This window comes from Argopecten irradians, chromosome 3, assembly GCF_041381155.1.
Source record: "Argopecten irradians isolate NY chromosome 3, Ai_NY, whole genome shotgun sequence".
Lineage (NCBI taxonomy): Eukaryota > Metazoa > Mollusca > Bivalvia > Pectinida > Pectinidae > Argopecten > Argopecten irradians.
In genome coordinates this window covers 52,435,167-52,450,421 of record NC_091136.1, presented here as the reverse complement: position 1 = coordinate 52,450,421, position 15,255 = coordinate 52,435,167, and the positions used below count along the sequence as shown (strand labels likewise).

At 33.9% G+C, this 15,255-nt stretch overlaps 2 protein-coding genes across 2 annotated transcripts in view; both read left to right on the top strand.

The window, feature by feature from the left end:
- The first annotated feature begins 5,268 nt into the window (after positions 1-5,268).
- On the top strand, positions 5,269-9,618 carry LOC138319729 (integrin beta-like protein A). Its single transcript, XM_069262867.1, has 6 exons — positions 5,269-5,370; positions 6,433-6,695; positions 7,084-7,224; positions 8,911-9,046; positions 9,200-9,358; positions 9,598-9,618. The coding sequence occupies exons 1-6, from the start codon at positions 5,269-5,271 to the stop codon at positions 9,616-9,618; spliced, it is 822 nt and encodes a 273-aa protein (XP_069118968.1).
- LOC138319003 (fibropellin-1-like) overlaps positions 9,160-15,255 on the top strand; it is a 27,111-nt gene continuing 21,015 nt past the window's right edge. Inside the window, exons 1-11 of the mRNA XM_069261880.1 lie at positions 9,160-9,358; positions 9,757-9,911; positions 10,737-10,898; positions 11,168-11,208; positions 11,362-11,481; positions 11,924-12,037; positions 12,479-12,592; positions 13,530-13,643; positions 13,886-13,999; positions 14,485-14,598; positions 14,984-15,097. Of these exons, the coding sequence (XP_069117981.1) occupies positions 9,877-9,911; positions 10,737-10,898; positions 11,168-11,208; positions 11,362-11,481; positions 11,924-12,037; positions 12,479-12,592; positions 13,530-13,643; positions 13,886-13,999; positions 14,485-14,598; positions 14,984-15,097 (1,042 nt within the window). The 5' untranslated portion in view covers positions 9,160-9,358; positions 9,757-9,876. The remainder of the gene's footprint in view (positions 9,359-9,756; positions 9,912-10,736; positions 10,899-11,167; positions 11,209-11,361; positions 11,482-11,923; positions 12,038-12,478; positions 12,593-13,529; positions 13,644-13,885; positions 14,000-14,484; positions 14,599-14,983; positions 15,098-15,255) is intronic.

Sequence of the window (15,255 nt, the reverse complement as noted above, 5' to 3'; positions counted from 1 at the left end):
AATGCACACGTTCAGGATTTGATGAAGTCAAACGAATTGATAATTGTAATAGGTTACCATTACAGAAGTCCTCAAAACGCCCTCGTAGTCGAATCATTGCATTCAGCCTCCATCAAAACCTCTACATAGCAACATTTGGCGAAATTGGGGAATATCAAATGTTGACAAATCACAAGTCTTTATAACATTATCATAGCAACGCAGGTTTCCGAAAGTAGTACAAGTTAGCATATCTCAAATCTACTATTTGTCTAATTCTGCTACAGTCAGGAATTGTCTAAATTTTGACCAATCAGAATCCTGTAGATGGCGGTCTTGTTGTTTATTCGGTCGCAAAATAAAAAATAATCTACGTGCTCAACCCAATACCACTAATATGGAGTTTCATATATTCAAGCCGAATAAAACAGATCTTAAAAGAATGCTCATTTCTTGTATAGAGGATCTTACATGAGTGACTATGTAATACGACATTTATCAAACGAGCTCAAAGAATTGATATGCCACGAGCCTTTAGGCGAGTGATATATCAAATTAATAAACGAATTTCATAAATTTCATATTATATAGTCACGAGTGTAAGATTCTTTTAATCGCATAACTTTTATTTATAGAATCAAGTGAAACTTCTAATTTCGGCTCGGATATGTTTTCTGACTTCATTTTATTGTTTATGTCTTGACGTCACAAGGAATTTTCAGCCAATGAAAATCGATCCAGGTCATATTACACTTGTGGCATATGCAAAAATGTTACACGGGCAAAATCACTGGATATCTGACGGATTATGGGATAAATAAGCATTTCTTCATTAAATTCGTACTGTTTACAACGGCAGTCATCAGGCTAATAATAATAATCAGTGACTGTTAAATGACCTACGTAAGTAACCGCTAAGTTGTTCGACAATGTCTGTTATACCTTACCATCAGGAATCAACAGCCTGTTTTAATTGGTTGGTAAAGTGCATCAGAATGCACTTTTGAACGATAAATTAGGTTTTGATATAGTGTGTTACGTATTTGGACGTACAGATTGCAATCTTACTAACCACACAATTGGCATACTTAGATTGTGTGATGGAATAAGTTGATAATTAATTTTCCTTCCTCTGTCTTGCATCACGTGCCGCGATGAAATGAAACGCTAGTTAGGGTAATACCAGATAAGAGCGGTTAAGCCAATTCCATTTTCCCTCAACAGACACTACCTCCAGAAATTCAGGTTAATTGAAAGCTCAATGGAAAGTCATTTGCTTAATGGAGGAAAAAGGTGATGTTGTGATGGATGCTTGTGGAATAACGCGGTGTGTTATCGCGCAAATTGTACTCGAGTGTCGGCCATAGGGCTTCTTCGCAAGCAATTGTATCAATATCCACACTCTACTAACCACTTTTATGACAAATTAATCACATTTTGGCAATATCTTTGTAATGAAACATAGAAAAACAAGTACTTGGGGGAAGTTCATTAGGAAGGGTGCTATGCCATAATACCATTAGCAAGATTGATTAATAGAGGAGGATGAAGGGATCAAAATGGACGTTACCGGCGAGGTGAAACAGACAGAGTGGAGTTAAAACGTGAGATGTGGACTTGATTAAATGGACAACGGTATTTGCTGCCGAAATCCTAGTAAACACGTTTTACAAATAATTTTGAACAACATACCTCATAATTCATGGTTAGAATGTGATATTTGGTGTCTTATAAATTATAACGATTGGTTTAGCCATCCAGTAGAGGGAAATCTTTAGTCATTCATCTATGGATGGCAGCTGAGGTTATTGTGATATATTCTATATAATTTTAATGCTCCGTGAAACTCTTTATTTTGACAATGCTTTGTTAATTTGCTACTCCTCTTGTTTTGTATTTTTAGGCTATCATTTTACTCGAACTACCGGTGTTAATATGACATGTACCAATGAATTATCGAATAAAGTTTTTCAAGCGAAGACATAAGTCGTTGTATGTAATATTGCCTCTAGTATCAAATGTTTGTGCAGTTGTATGGCAAAAACATGGTAAGGTTTTGGTTGAAGGGACATAACTCTTATACGATAACTGGACTATTAACAATAAATAATGAAGATGCTAGAATATAGCATGACATCGTTGTTTTATTGTTCAACTCCAAAATTATTACCTCCCTTGATTTCCAAAACCATTAATTATGATTCCGATATAAAACACAATGCGCTACTCATAATCATATAGGTATTCTTATATTTCCGATACATAGTATACTTCAAATGCTAACCATGTATTACCCCATGTCGACACACCACCAACGTCAACTTAAAGCTATCTACAAATATACTATCAAAATCGTATTAACAAGACTAAAAACGCCCTATACCGATTGAATTATCAAACAGCTTTGCAGCTAAACCTAAATCTCTGTGTCACGTCATTCCGTTTCGATTGCAATATATGTCCAGCAGATCAAGTGTGAGAGTATGACCCTCGCAGTATGGGGCGTGTGTAAATCATATCATCGTCTGTATATCTATCATATCATTCAAATCAAATATACGGTATGACCAGATCAAAGTCTAAAATCGAATGGTAAACATACACCTATCATCGCCGACCTGATTTCAGGCTGTTTTAGCTGGTTGCTGATTTTATACACTCTTTTTTTTTGTTAACATGATGAAATTAAAATATGAAAATGTGCAGGGTCAAACTGCAGTACAAAACAAATGATAATCATTCTTATTACTACCTCAATTTTGAAGATTCCATAAATAGAATAACATACATGTAATACAATATTTAACATGACATCAAACATATGTGATGTGACAACTAGTACATGTACATACAACTATTTTAGCACTATTTATAGTTGCATTATTGTGCAAAATAATTAAGAGAAAAGAAAACAATAAAAATGATAATAATACATAAAACAAAAAATACAGAAAAAAATAAATTTAAACTTTTCGGTATGTATTTAAGCGTATACACAACCCAATCAATTTACTACATATACACATAGTAATATTAGTCATAATTAGACCTGATAATAAATTGAAAAATCATGTTTGATCATTATGAATCAGTTAGTCGTTATATCCCTATGAATAATTGGCCTATAATAAAAACCTAGATTGCTGATTATTTTATTTAGTAAATTATTCACTTCTTAACTTAGGAGCCAACTCATATTTGGAACAGGGGATCTTTTTAGGAAACGTAAAAGTGTATGTTAGATAATTCTAAATAAAAACAGTTACATATTATTCCGTGGATCCTTTCTGGTAACCACAAGAAAACTACAGTTACCGGATATCGACCTTGGCATATTCTTCTCCGTGATATGATGATCATATCATATGGTGTGACTGTCATAACTGATAACCGTCACATCTGTAAGAAGTATCGTATAAGTGACATTGAAGATAAAAAAAGAAGCACAGAACGAATTGTTGTTTTTGTCGACATCTAATGGATCAATTATAATATGCATTTAATTGTTTAGTTTTGACTGCAGTGTACCTAATTTTAATTTATGATATTCTATGATATTAATGAAGGTCAAACCTGTTTTAGCGACCACTTCTGTAGAGAGACTATCTGCTTAATAAGGCCACTTTTTGATGTCCCAAATGATCAAGTTCATCGAGACCACTTTGCAGCCCTTTTTTCCTCGTTAACTTTTATTCAGTGGTATTGTCTGGTATATAAGTACATGTAATCTCAGCGGTAAAAAGTCATTAAATGAAATGCAATAAATGTTGTAATCAATCAAACTATCTAACATTCTATCGTTTTACATTTTTGAAATGCGGTGATCAAAGCACAACTGTTTTTATATTAATCGTTAGACCTTAAATAAAACATTATAAAATAAAATACTCTTCAAACATACTTTATGCGCCATTTTCCATGAGCAAAATATCGATCAATGTATATAGATTAACGAAATTTCAAATGTAACAGTATAATACCACGACAACAAATTGTGAGCACGTCTTAGTATCATGAAGATTACCCTAGATCAGAATAATGTAACATGTATCATATAGTGCATATAGAAATGAACAACTGTTCTGATAATGATTTAGATCTTTTTCATAATACAATGATTTAATAGGGCCTAGTCCTATGTGAATAGATATATTATACATCAATGGTTATAGGATAATGTAGATACCGTCCTTTGTGTACCTTGCCATTGACATATTTAATTTGGGAAGCCAGGCCGGAAATTTAGTGGAAGTAGATATCCCTAAAAACTGGGACAAGTCACATCCTCCCGTCATATAAATAACGGTAGCCAACAACGAAACCTAGAATACGGTATCTCCTTTGTATATATACGCATTGAATTAGGTCGTGGTCAGTTTCCTTTGATAGAAGTATGGGAGAGAGTTTTCATCTGGTATATATACGATTTCAATTAGGTTGCTGTCAGTTTCTTTATTTTTTTTTAAATACAGTTTATCTTCTTTGAAAACAATGGACTTCTTTCCCTGGTATATACATGTATACGCATTAAATTAGGTTGTAGTAAGTTTTATTGATTTTTTTAATAAAAATGTAGTTTATCTCCTTTGAAAAAAATGGGATATAGTTTTCCTCTGAGTTTCCCTTGATTTAATATCAGTTATCTTTGTCATCCAGTTTGAGCATGATACTAACTAAATAGATCATGTTTTATTTCAAAAGAATGTATTGGCGTTGGCATACACACAAAACAATCGGTTTAAAATTATTCGTTTAAAATTTTACTTCTAAACGCTTTAATATAACTGATATGTAGACACATAAATCACATTGACAGTGATAGCGCATTTGGCGATGTGTTGACCTGAAATCTACGCCGTCATTCATACGTACGCATTTTAGTATCTGTGGCTCACTAAATACCAATATTATTGTCAGCACGACAGTAGCAGCAGACAGTGCCTCTTCAGAACAGCGTTTTCTTTCAAGATGTAACTTTTTCAGTATGAAATATTTTCCGATCCTGAATATATGCCAGTATCGTCATGGAAACACACCTTTGGGTACAAATGTTCTTAGTTTGTAACAGGGGCTGAAACCAATTATAGCATATTAATGAATATATTGAACATATAGAAATGTTTTGCAGAAGTGAAGTGGTTCATTAATTCTCACAATTAATCATTACCCCGTGTTCTTTTGTTTAACATTTAGTGTCGTCCGTGTTGGTACCGAAAGAAGTTTTAACTCTAAGTTACATAAGGTGATGTACACTACTGAATAATTAATCAGTAAAGGACATCAGAGATCATGTCACTTGTGTTACTTTCTTTGATGTTACTCCTGGATACGGTTCTCAGTACACATTTCCGTGGAGGAACGATCAGCTGGAAACCTCTGACAGGAAATACGGTAAGTCAGGACTAAAAATGTCGACATTATTGTCAACAATAAATAAAGATCTTTATGTCATTGTCTCAATATTGATAATTAAATTCAGCTTTTAGTTATTTGTTTTATTCATCGTTGCATGCTGTGTTTATTCGTTGCATGCTGTTTTATTACCATTGTTCGTTTCGTATTAACTAGGACTATTAGATAGGTTCGTCGGAACGTACATGTAGTTACCAATTTTGCCTTCGAAATTTTGTTTTAATTAATAAAAGATACTCATTTTAACGCTAGGTATAGCTCATGTTTATTCATTCGCTAACTAGAGGTAAAAGATAACTATTATGTAGTGTTTATGATGTTCTCATCGTCCAGTTCCACAATGTTAAATCTAGCATTCTTATTTAATTATCTCAAAACATGTTTGTGTTGGTATATTGACATATTGGTACTTTGTAAGATATTTGTTATATACAAATTATGGGGTTTCTTTTATTTCTATATTAACTTTACGCAACAGATCTTTAAAATGAAACACTAGTTTCTTGATTAATTACTTTGATCTTCTGTAATTGTACACAGTCGTAGATTACATTTGACAATAATTATATTCGTCTATGACGTGATTTTATGTGATGATTTATTTACGTATTGTTATTTAAAATCGATAGATTTCACAAAATAAGGTTTTGTTGTTGTTGTTCGAAATGTTTAAACCAATTCATTTTATTCTGATATCGATGTTAACTTATTACGTAAAGGCAGACATCTGATGATAGAAATCAATGTCTCAATATTTATACAAATAGTTATTTATCTTATTTCAAGTCATTCCATCAACAATGATTGAGTTTTGGTGGTTTATATAACTTGAAATCATTCACATTTGAACTGTCTAACGAAATGTTATTGATGAGTAGGAATTTGTTCCGCCCATTAATTTTTTTTAGGAATTTGTTCCGCCCATTAAATTTTTTCACATGTAGTCGTTATCGAAGCTGTATATTTTTATACTTTATAAAATATACTATTCTTTATAATCTACTGTCCTGTTCTTGAACATATAAATACATTTTTGAAAAGGTGGAGTTTAAGTTCAAGATGGGGTGGTCCCACGGGAAGGGACCGGGCTGTACGGCAGCAAAGATAGGTCAATTTGTTAGTACCTCATTTATATCTGACGACCCCTGGAAGTGTGTGAAAGGGTGTGGTGGTACAACGTACTCCAGACCTACCGTTGGGCCTGTGTATTACTACTGTACAGGGGCTAGTCAGGCGGAGGACTGGGAACAGGGCCAGAACTCCTTCAACTATACCTTTCCTGGCCTCGGTCCGTACACCATCAGGTAACGTCTGAGGATCATAGTGAAATATAATATCTTAAAATAGAAAAAGCATTAAATAATACAACTTTAATTATGTTAACTTCTAAACTGTGAGAGTTAAACGTATATAAAACGAAACAAAAACATCTTAGTTTAAACTATTAAGAGACTTGAAAACTATACCAAAACTGTAATGCTGATTTCTCATTTTGTAATTCTTGAACACATATTATTTCTTTAAAAGATCATTTATTCAATTTTGTTTTCATTAGTGCTTTTCTTCTGTATGGGTTTTCATGCATCATTGGTTACGTTTATAGATTGTAAAACAAATATTTTGTCGATTAAAGTCACATAAATCTTCAAGGTTGTACAATGTAAGCAGCAGGTATCTATTCATTGTATTTAGTTATACCGGTACGCAGTGGCGCCCTCTCAGTTACGGTCATAACGGCGATTGGAATCTACAAACAATAGTTGATCTTCACCAGCGGAGTGATACAGGCCGTCCAAACAGTAGCCCCATCACCTCCAACAAACCACTGTTTGAGTGAGTAGGTTTAAAATATCACTAGTAGGTTTCCATGAATCAAATACAACTGTACAACATGAAAATCAAGATTAACAATATCTTTTTTTATAATTGTTTTATTTTATTTTTTTTAACATATATATTAAAATTGTACAGATATAGAATTACATACAAAAAATAGCATGCAAAGTGAACATATATACACACACTCAGCCTGCACATTCATACACCTTAAGAAACAGCCAGTTCAATTTATCTTTCTTCTTAATTATAATTAACGCACAAAAAATTAGTGTATGGCCCATAATCACACCCACCATCATTGACTTACATGCAATCACACAACAACACATACTATTCTTGTCAAAAGATAAATACATGTGCATGCTCCCCTTTGTTGTACTCAGTACACACATATGCACATACATAGGTTTATAAACACACTATTTTTAGATGGTAGACAAGTATGCACACCTTAATTTAAGAATGTACTTAAATACATTTTGAATCATATATACACGAAGGATAAATTAAGACACAGATTAATGGTAGGTAACAATACAAACAAAAACAAAACAAAAAGAAAAAAATGAAGACCAGAGACAGATAAACAAAATAAAAGTATACAACATGTATTGACACCATCACAATGAGATGATCAGGAAGAGTAAAAAAAAAAACAGAAAACATGGACGAACAGACAGACAGATATTAAAACTTGTAGACAAACAGGATTGATAGATTTACATTGTACGTGTAGTATCAGAATGACAACTGATAACATGGATGGACATAATGACAAAACATGGACTGACAAAAGAAAAGGGGGAGACTACATACTGTGATATATAAACACTTCATTTCACAACGATTAGCCATAGCGAAGCTATCCAATTTAAAAACAAGAGAGATCTCACAAGTAATGGAAAAACATAAATTAATAAATAACATGTGATCAGGGACCTCCCAAAATATTTGGTGCTTTGCCAGGCTATGGACGGACATATAAAAAACCTTGTATGATATAATAATATGGATGTGAGGGACATATTAAAAATTGCATAAAAAAATAATAAATAAACCTTAAATGTCATATTCCTAACAATAACAACCATTTTTTCCAATCATTTTCAAATTTCATTTGAAAGGAATCGCTATTATTAAAAACTATGTAGTTCTGGATACTGTATTGATCTTTTATAACATTTACAAATGCATTGATGTTAAGTGTTTTATGGAGACATTTTGTTTTATAAATATAGTGCTTAATAATCAATAAGATTTCATTATCAGTCACATTAGCATGTGGTGAAATTACTCCATAGAATAGAGTGTCTTTATTCATTAAGAAGGGGATAAACAGGATTTCAATATCATAACAAAATCTTAATATAAACACTTCAGATATACGTTGTCATAGAAACTAAAATTACTTATTGGAAAAAATTAAAGATAAATGATTATTTCATATTTCCTTTTATCACATAACTAGCCATCTAGATTTATTCTGTTTATATAGTTAACTTATATTTATATTAAAAAAAGTTTTGTGATAAATATAATCTTACACTCGTGACTATGTAATATGAAATTTATCAAACTCGCCTAAATGCTCGTAGCATATCAAATTATTGAACTCGTTTGATAAATTTCAAATCATATAAGATTCTCTTTATCTATAACAATGGCGATTATGTTTAACAGGGTACAGTTCACCTGTCACCATGAGCTGAAGATCCCTATGGTGGATCCGGATGGTGATAACCTTAAATGTAGATGGGCTGTCGGAGACGAATGTGCAAGTGTATGTAAAAGTGTACCGGTGGCCAACCTTAACCAGGTATGTATGCTGTGGTAACGTATTTCACGTATTTGATATTTACACTAATTTTACACATTTTCTGTACACTGTCTATTCCTTTAAAGTATTATGTTAACACGGAAGCTTTACAATCGCAGGGGTTTTATTTAGTGTATTTCTGTGCTTCTCTAGACGTCGTGCACTCTTGTGTTTACGGCCGACAACACAAACTTCGTTACAAACGGATGGTATGCCGTCGCTATCACCATCGAAGACTTCCCAAAGTCGACCATCACTATAGGGGGAAACACCTTTACACCTTCCGACCCAATATCAGCTATACCAGTTCAGGTATGTCAAGTCGGGTAAAACATCACATTGTTCTACTCAATGACATCATATAAACCTGTTCAGGTAAGCCAAACTGAAGTCAAACGCCACATCATCCACGGTTACATCATCGTATCAGTTCAGGTATGGCAGGCTGATGGCATAGTCCTACTCAATCATCTATGCCAGTTACGGTTCGTTATAAATTTTTTTTAATGTATCTTTTACTAAATGTGAGATTTGTTTTCTTTTTATTCTAGATGCAACAAAATAATGCCTAGGTGATGTTTCCTTTCATTCTGAAATCAGTCTATTTTCAATATTTTTGGTATTTTCTTGTTTGAATTTTTATCTGATTCCATGACTTGATTAAGGATCAGAACATTACAATATGTCATACTTTAATATAATGTTTACAGTTTCTGATCCACGTGAAGTCGCAGCCTATACCCTGTGACTGGAAGCCAGAGTTCGTTAACAACACGCTGTCCGAAGGAAGCACGATCACTGTTGCGGCAGGAAAGACCTTTTCAACTCAGATGTTCGCAACCAATCCAAAAAATACACAAGCGACGTAAGTCATTATTCCATGTGTCAAGCCTGCTATGATATATCTCTAGGATTTTTTTTCTATAAAGGACAGACAACCCAACCCTATTTGGTGCAACTTACTACATAATCGACCTCTTGTAATGGACACTTGTCTTTAAACGCCACTTTGCTCCGTCGTTTCATTGTTATTTATTGACATTGTTTAAATGTATACTGCCAGCTGTATTAAAACAAATCTAAACATCCAGATTTTGGATTTTATTTTGATGATGATCTAGCCATATGTGGATGTCTTTAGATATAACAATATACGATAATCTTCCCCGTACATATATCTGGATGAAGCTGAATATTCTATCCAAGTCTTCGGTATGGCAGTAAACTTCTTAATTTCCCATCAAACACTAATTAAATGTAATTTAACGGCGTCCTCTCCTTCATGAAACAGCCTGATAATTTGTCTGTTATGAGTGATTGTGATATACAGTAAAGTCCTCCCCTGATAATTTGTCTGTTATGAGTGATTGTGATATACAGTAAAGTCCTCCCCTGATAATTTGTCTGTTATGAGTGATTGTGATATACAGTAAAGTCCTCCCCTGATAATTTGTCTGTTATGAGTGATTGTGATATACAGTAAAGTCCTCCCCTGATAATTTGTCTGTTATGAGTGATTGTGATATACTGATTTGTTGTTATTGTCTGTTTGGTGATGATGTGATATAAGTTAAAGTCTCTTTGTGATATACATAAGTCTCCGTATATGAAACGCCCTGATAATTGTAATTTAGTCTGTTATGAGTGATTGTGATATACATTAAACTCATGTACTCCACTTGGTTTACAGAATGCAAAGTTTGCAGTTAACTGCCCCAGCGGGTGTAACATACACGGGCCCTTTTCCCGACCCCAGTCGGCCACGCGTGTCCTATTGGAATATTACTTGGACCCCGAAACAGGCCCAGAAAGGCGACAACATATTCTGTGGGGTAGCAGAGGACGACAAAGGGTCAGTTAATGTGACTCGTAAGAAACATAAACTTCATGAGATACGTGCTGTTGTATATGCCAAAGAAATGTTGACATAAGGCATATTGTTTCATTATTTATTCCGATTAAGTTCGACAACATTTCATTTATGATAAAGTTCAGTACATCTCATGTCTACACGAATCTTTTGCTGACCATACTGTCTTACATCGTTAAAATACATTGAATAGTTTGTATTATAAATTTGAATATGCTACACATTGTGTATTCATATATATCTATTCACAGAAAAATCACCGACTCTCGCTGTTTCTCCGTCACTGCCTGGGGTAAGCCTTATAGATCTCCTATCTATAAAATGATTGTTTCATCGTGTACCTCTATTGATATCTACATCTGATTCTCATTTCATAAACTACGAGCGTTACTATTGCGAATAAAAGTGAAATGATATCATTCTAATTTTTATTTATGATTCATAGATGTAGATCCATGCAGCAAACAACCGTGTCTCCATGGTAGCACGTGCTCACGTACTGGGAGCTCTGATTTTTTCACGTGTGTGTGTGCTATGGGTTTCACTGGAGATCGCTGTCAGACAGGTAAGTATTTATCTTAAAAACACCATGTCCTCGAGATTCATCACTGCAGTATAAATTGTTTCATTCAATTTCTCTATTTTTAAAAATTTTGGTTCACAAAATATTTACAGACGAATAATAATCAAACTAATCATTTACTGTAAATGTAAGGATAATTGCATTTCCTTTTGAGATTGACACAATAAAGTAAAACTTCTGTTGAATTGATCAATATGTACTAAAGCGTTGATGTTTTGGCATTGATGTGTTTAATTTAATTAGGCAATAGCATCTCTGTTGATGTATAAACATTCTACTATAAAAATATGACAAGACGCTTGAGATTGATAACCAGTTAAGTCATCTTCAAAATACAAACAATACATTTTTAATTTTGATTATGCTGTGTCGTGTTTAGTATTATCCACATTGAACGCTATGACATTTTACTGATGTTTTATAGATATTGACGAATGCTTCAGCAATCCTTGCAAAAATGGGGCAACGTGCAAAGATCACGTGGCTAGGTATACGTGCGTTTGCCCAACAGGCTTCACTGGATCAACTTGTCAGAGTGGTAGGTAAATAGTGAAGACACTGTCAAGTGAACCATGCTCAAACATTAAGGCTATTGTATGTTTGGTTTTTTTCTAAAATTTCAAAATTAGCAATAACGAATATTTGATATTCAAAACATATGACTATTTTGCATTTGAATGATAACGTCTAAATTATTCTGATACATTATCAAACATAGTAATGTGTCTGTGGTCTAGTAAAATCCTAGAGAAAAAGTCACAATGGTGATGAACATTTGTACATTAGTGTAGTATGTGATATCGTTGTTATCATTGTGTATCGTATCAGCTCTAAATGTAACTCGTCCGAAAACAACTGAAACTTGAAAGAGATATTCCAAGTTTTGACATTAACCTTTATATGATTAAATACTAGAACTCGCTTCCATTCACGAATTCCACATTCCCAATGCCCATTGCATGTTTATATTTTCATCAAGTCGTCGATAATTGTGCGAGTGGGCCTTGTAAAAACCAAGGGACCTGTCTAAACGCCGCGGCCACATTCTCCTGTGTATGTGTGTCCGGTTTCACTGGTCCTACATGTGACATAGGTACGTATACTTATTTCTCCATCACTTCGCAGGGGTATACACCATATACACTAGGGAAATAATACTAATACATTTACATAATAATATTGTCAAACTAAAATGCATAATTTAAAATCCTGAATACTTTATTTATGTGAAAAGTTTTCGGTTAAATGCAATATAAAGTTTTCGTAACACAACAAAACCCAGCGCCCTACTCATCGGTCTAATCTACCACTAGTGGTCAAACTCTTGGTTTTGGTTTCTATGTAAGCATACATTGGATGACCATGGCTATTGAAATGGAATTTTCCGAATATTTCCGAATATTCGAGATATCATTGCTGAAAAGCGTAAAGGTTATTATCATAATCAATATAATTTTACCCTCATCATCCGTTTCTTAAATCAAATGTTTTATTTTAATATTCTGAGGCAGCAAATTGTCCTTCTGCAATGCTTTGCACGTTTGCTAATCACATCTTTTAAGTATATCACCTGGTATGCTCTACTGTAGATTGTTTTGTAGTAGAGTGACTGCTAGATTTACAGATATTGTCACCACATTCAACATTATATATATACCTGCATTGCTCTTTTACTTTTCCATTGCTTTAACTATGTTAGATCCCTCTGTGATACCTCCCACACTACTGATTAGTACTGGATCGCTAACTCGCATTTCAAATCTTGCCGATGTCTATGACACAGCCTTTCTATACATGGATATCAGCTTCACAAATCGCCATGCATGTCTCTTTAATCATTGTAATTAGAGGTTTTTTTATTTCTATTATTCCATTGAGAGTGTTTAGTATTTATCTACAGTGTAGGTTCACGATGGTATGACTCATTAGATATACGTAGACATTGTATAACAAAAAAATGCACGTGACCTCATTTCAATCCTAATATTACTGCCATCATGAACTGACCTCAATAACACACGTGACACCAGATATCGACGAATGTCTCTCCGCTCCTTGTCAGAATGAAGGCACGTGTTCCGATCACGTGAATGGCTACAGCTGCGTCTGCGCACTGGGGTTTACTGGTCTTCACTGCCAGACAGGTGAGATAATGAGTAAGCTTAAAATCTAAAAAGAATATACATATCATCTTCCATATTTGAGCATCAACAACTCATAGAATAATGTATTCATTTTTAAAAATTCGTTGTTCAATATCCCGTTCGTTCCGATAAGTTTTAAAATGGGTATGTTTCGAAAAAGAGAAATATTTGAATCTGCGTCGTCAACACTATGGCACCTTCTAGTTCTTAAAAGCCATAATTTGCTTCTGTTATCTGGCCAGACATTAATGAGTGCCAAAGTGGTCCCTGTCAACATGCCGGCACGTGTGTTGACCACGTGAACAGATTCACGTGCAATTGTGCTGCTGGATACACGGGAGCTGTATGTCAAACAGGTATGGTGTAAAAGTTCAGATGGTATTCTGCATAAAATATTCAATAACCATACTGAAACAAAGAGAGGTGGTGTCTCTAGCTGGGTTTTTTATTATCCGATATTTCGGTTTTAACCCACCTTTCAAATCAGACACAGCTTTAATTGGTCACTGTTGTAAGCCATCAAACGTTATACAAAATCAAACTTTACCTAATATGTAACATAAGAGCGAACGTGTAACTCAAAATAAAAAAAAATGCAGCAAACGAGACACAAAAAGATACGTGAATTAAGATATGACTAGCGAATAATTGTGAAAAAATAAATGTGTGTGTACGATTGTCAGTAAGGGTCCTTGATCGTGAATTTATGTATTTACGAATATGTTGAACTATGACACGAAAATTGTTTATCTGAAAATAACGTGGTTTGTAGTTAGCAAGCAAATAGTAAATATCTTCTCTTTATATATTAATTCCTATGGAGATGCACGTGTTTTTACAGATATAGATGAGTGTTTCAGTGCTCCGTGTCAACATGGTGGAACCTGTGTCGACAACGTAAATGGCTACATGTGTAATTGTTTGTCCGGGTATACCGGTCTCCAGTGTGAACAAGGTACGTTTTCATGTATCTTGTTAAACTTTAGATATCACTACAAAGACGTTAATGTGAACAGACTTATTGTTTTTCATTAGAAATGTATATCAAAATAGCCAGTCTGATTACAGAAAAGTTCCTAATCAGTCATGATTCCACGTGGACTAAGGCTTCAATAAAAAAAATCTCATTAGTGCTCGTCGCATCGGTTGTAAATTAGAGTTTATTCCCTCAACATTTGCATAGCATTGTACGTTCATTAGCCAGTTGTGTTCTCACGATTCTGACAATATTATACATCAAATCCGCTTTTTCAAAATTTAACATACAATCTGCCACTGTCTCTTCCCTATTTTGCCGTTTAGAGGGAACATTTATTTGTTATTACTTACCATTACCTTAGACATTGACGAGTGTCAAAGTTCGCCGTGTTTACACGGTGGGACCTGTATGGACCAAATCAACAGTTTCTCCTGTAGTTGTCCCTCAGGTTACACGGACTCCGTCTGTGGAACAGGTAAGGAAATATATATAAAGTCTTGCTGTGGTCAATTATATCTCCTCACGTGCCTTAGTAATATATTTGAGAAAATTCCGTTTGATAGTACTTAAATGATAATTCGTTTTAGTAGTTGGTGGATTTTTTCTTGTTCTTTAAACATGGAAATAAAAGCT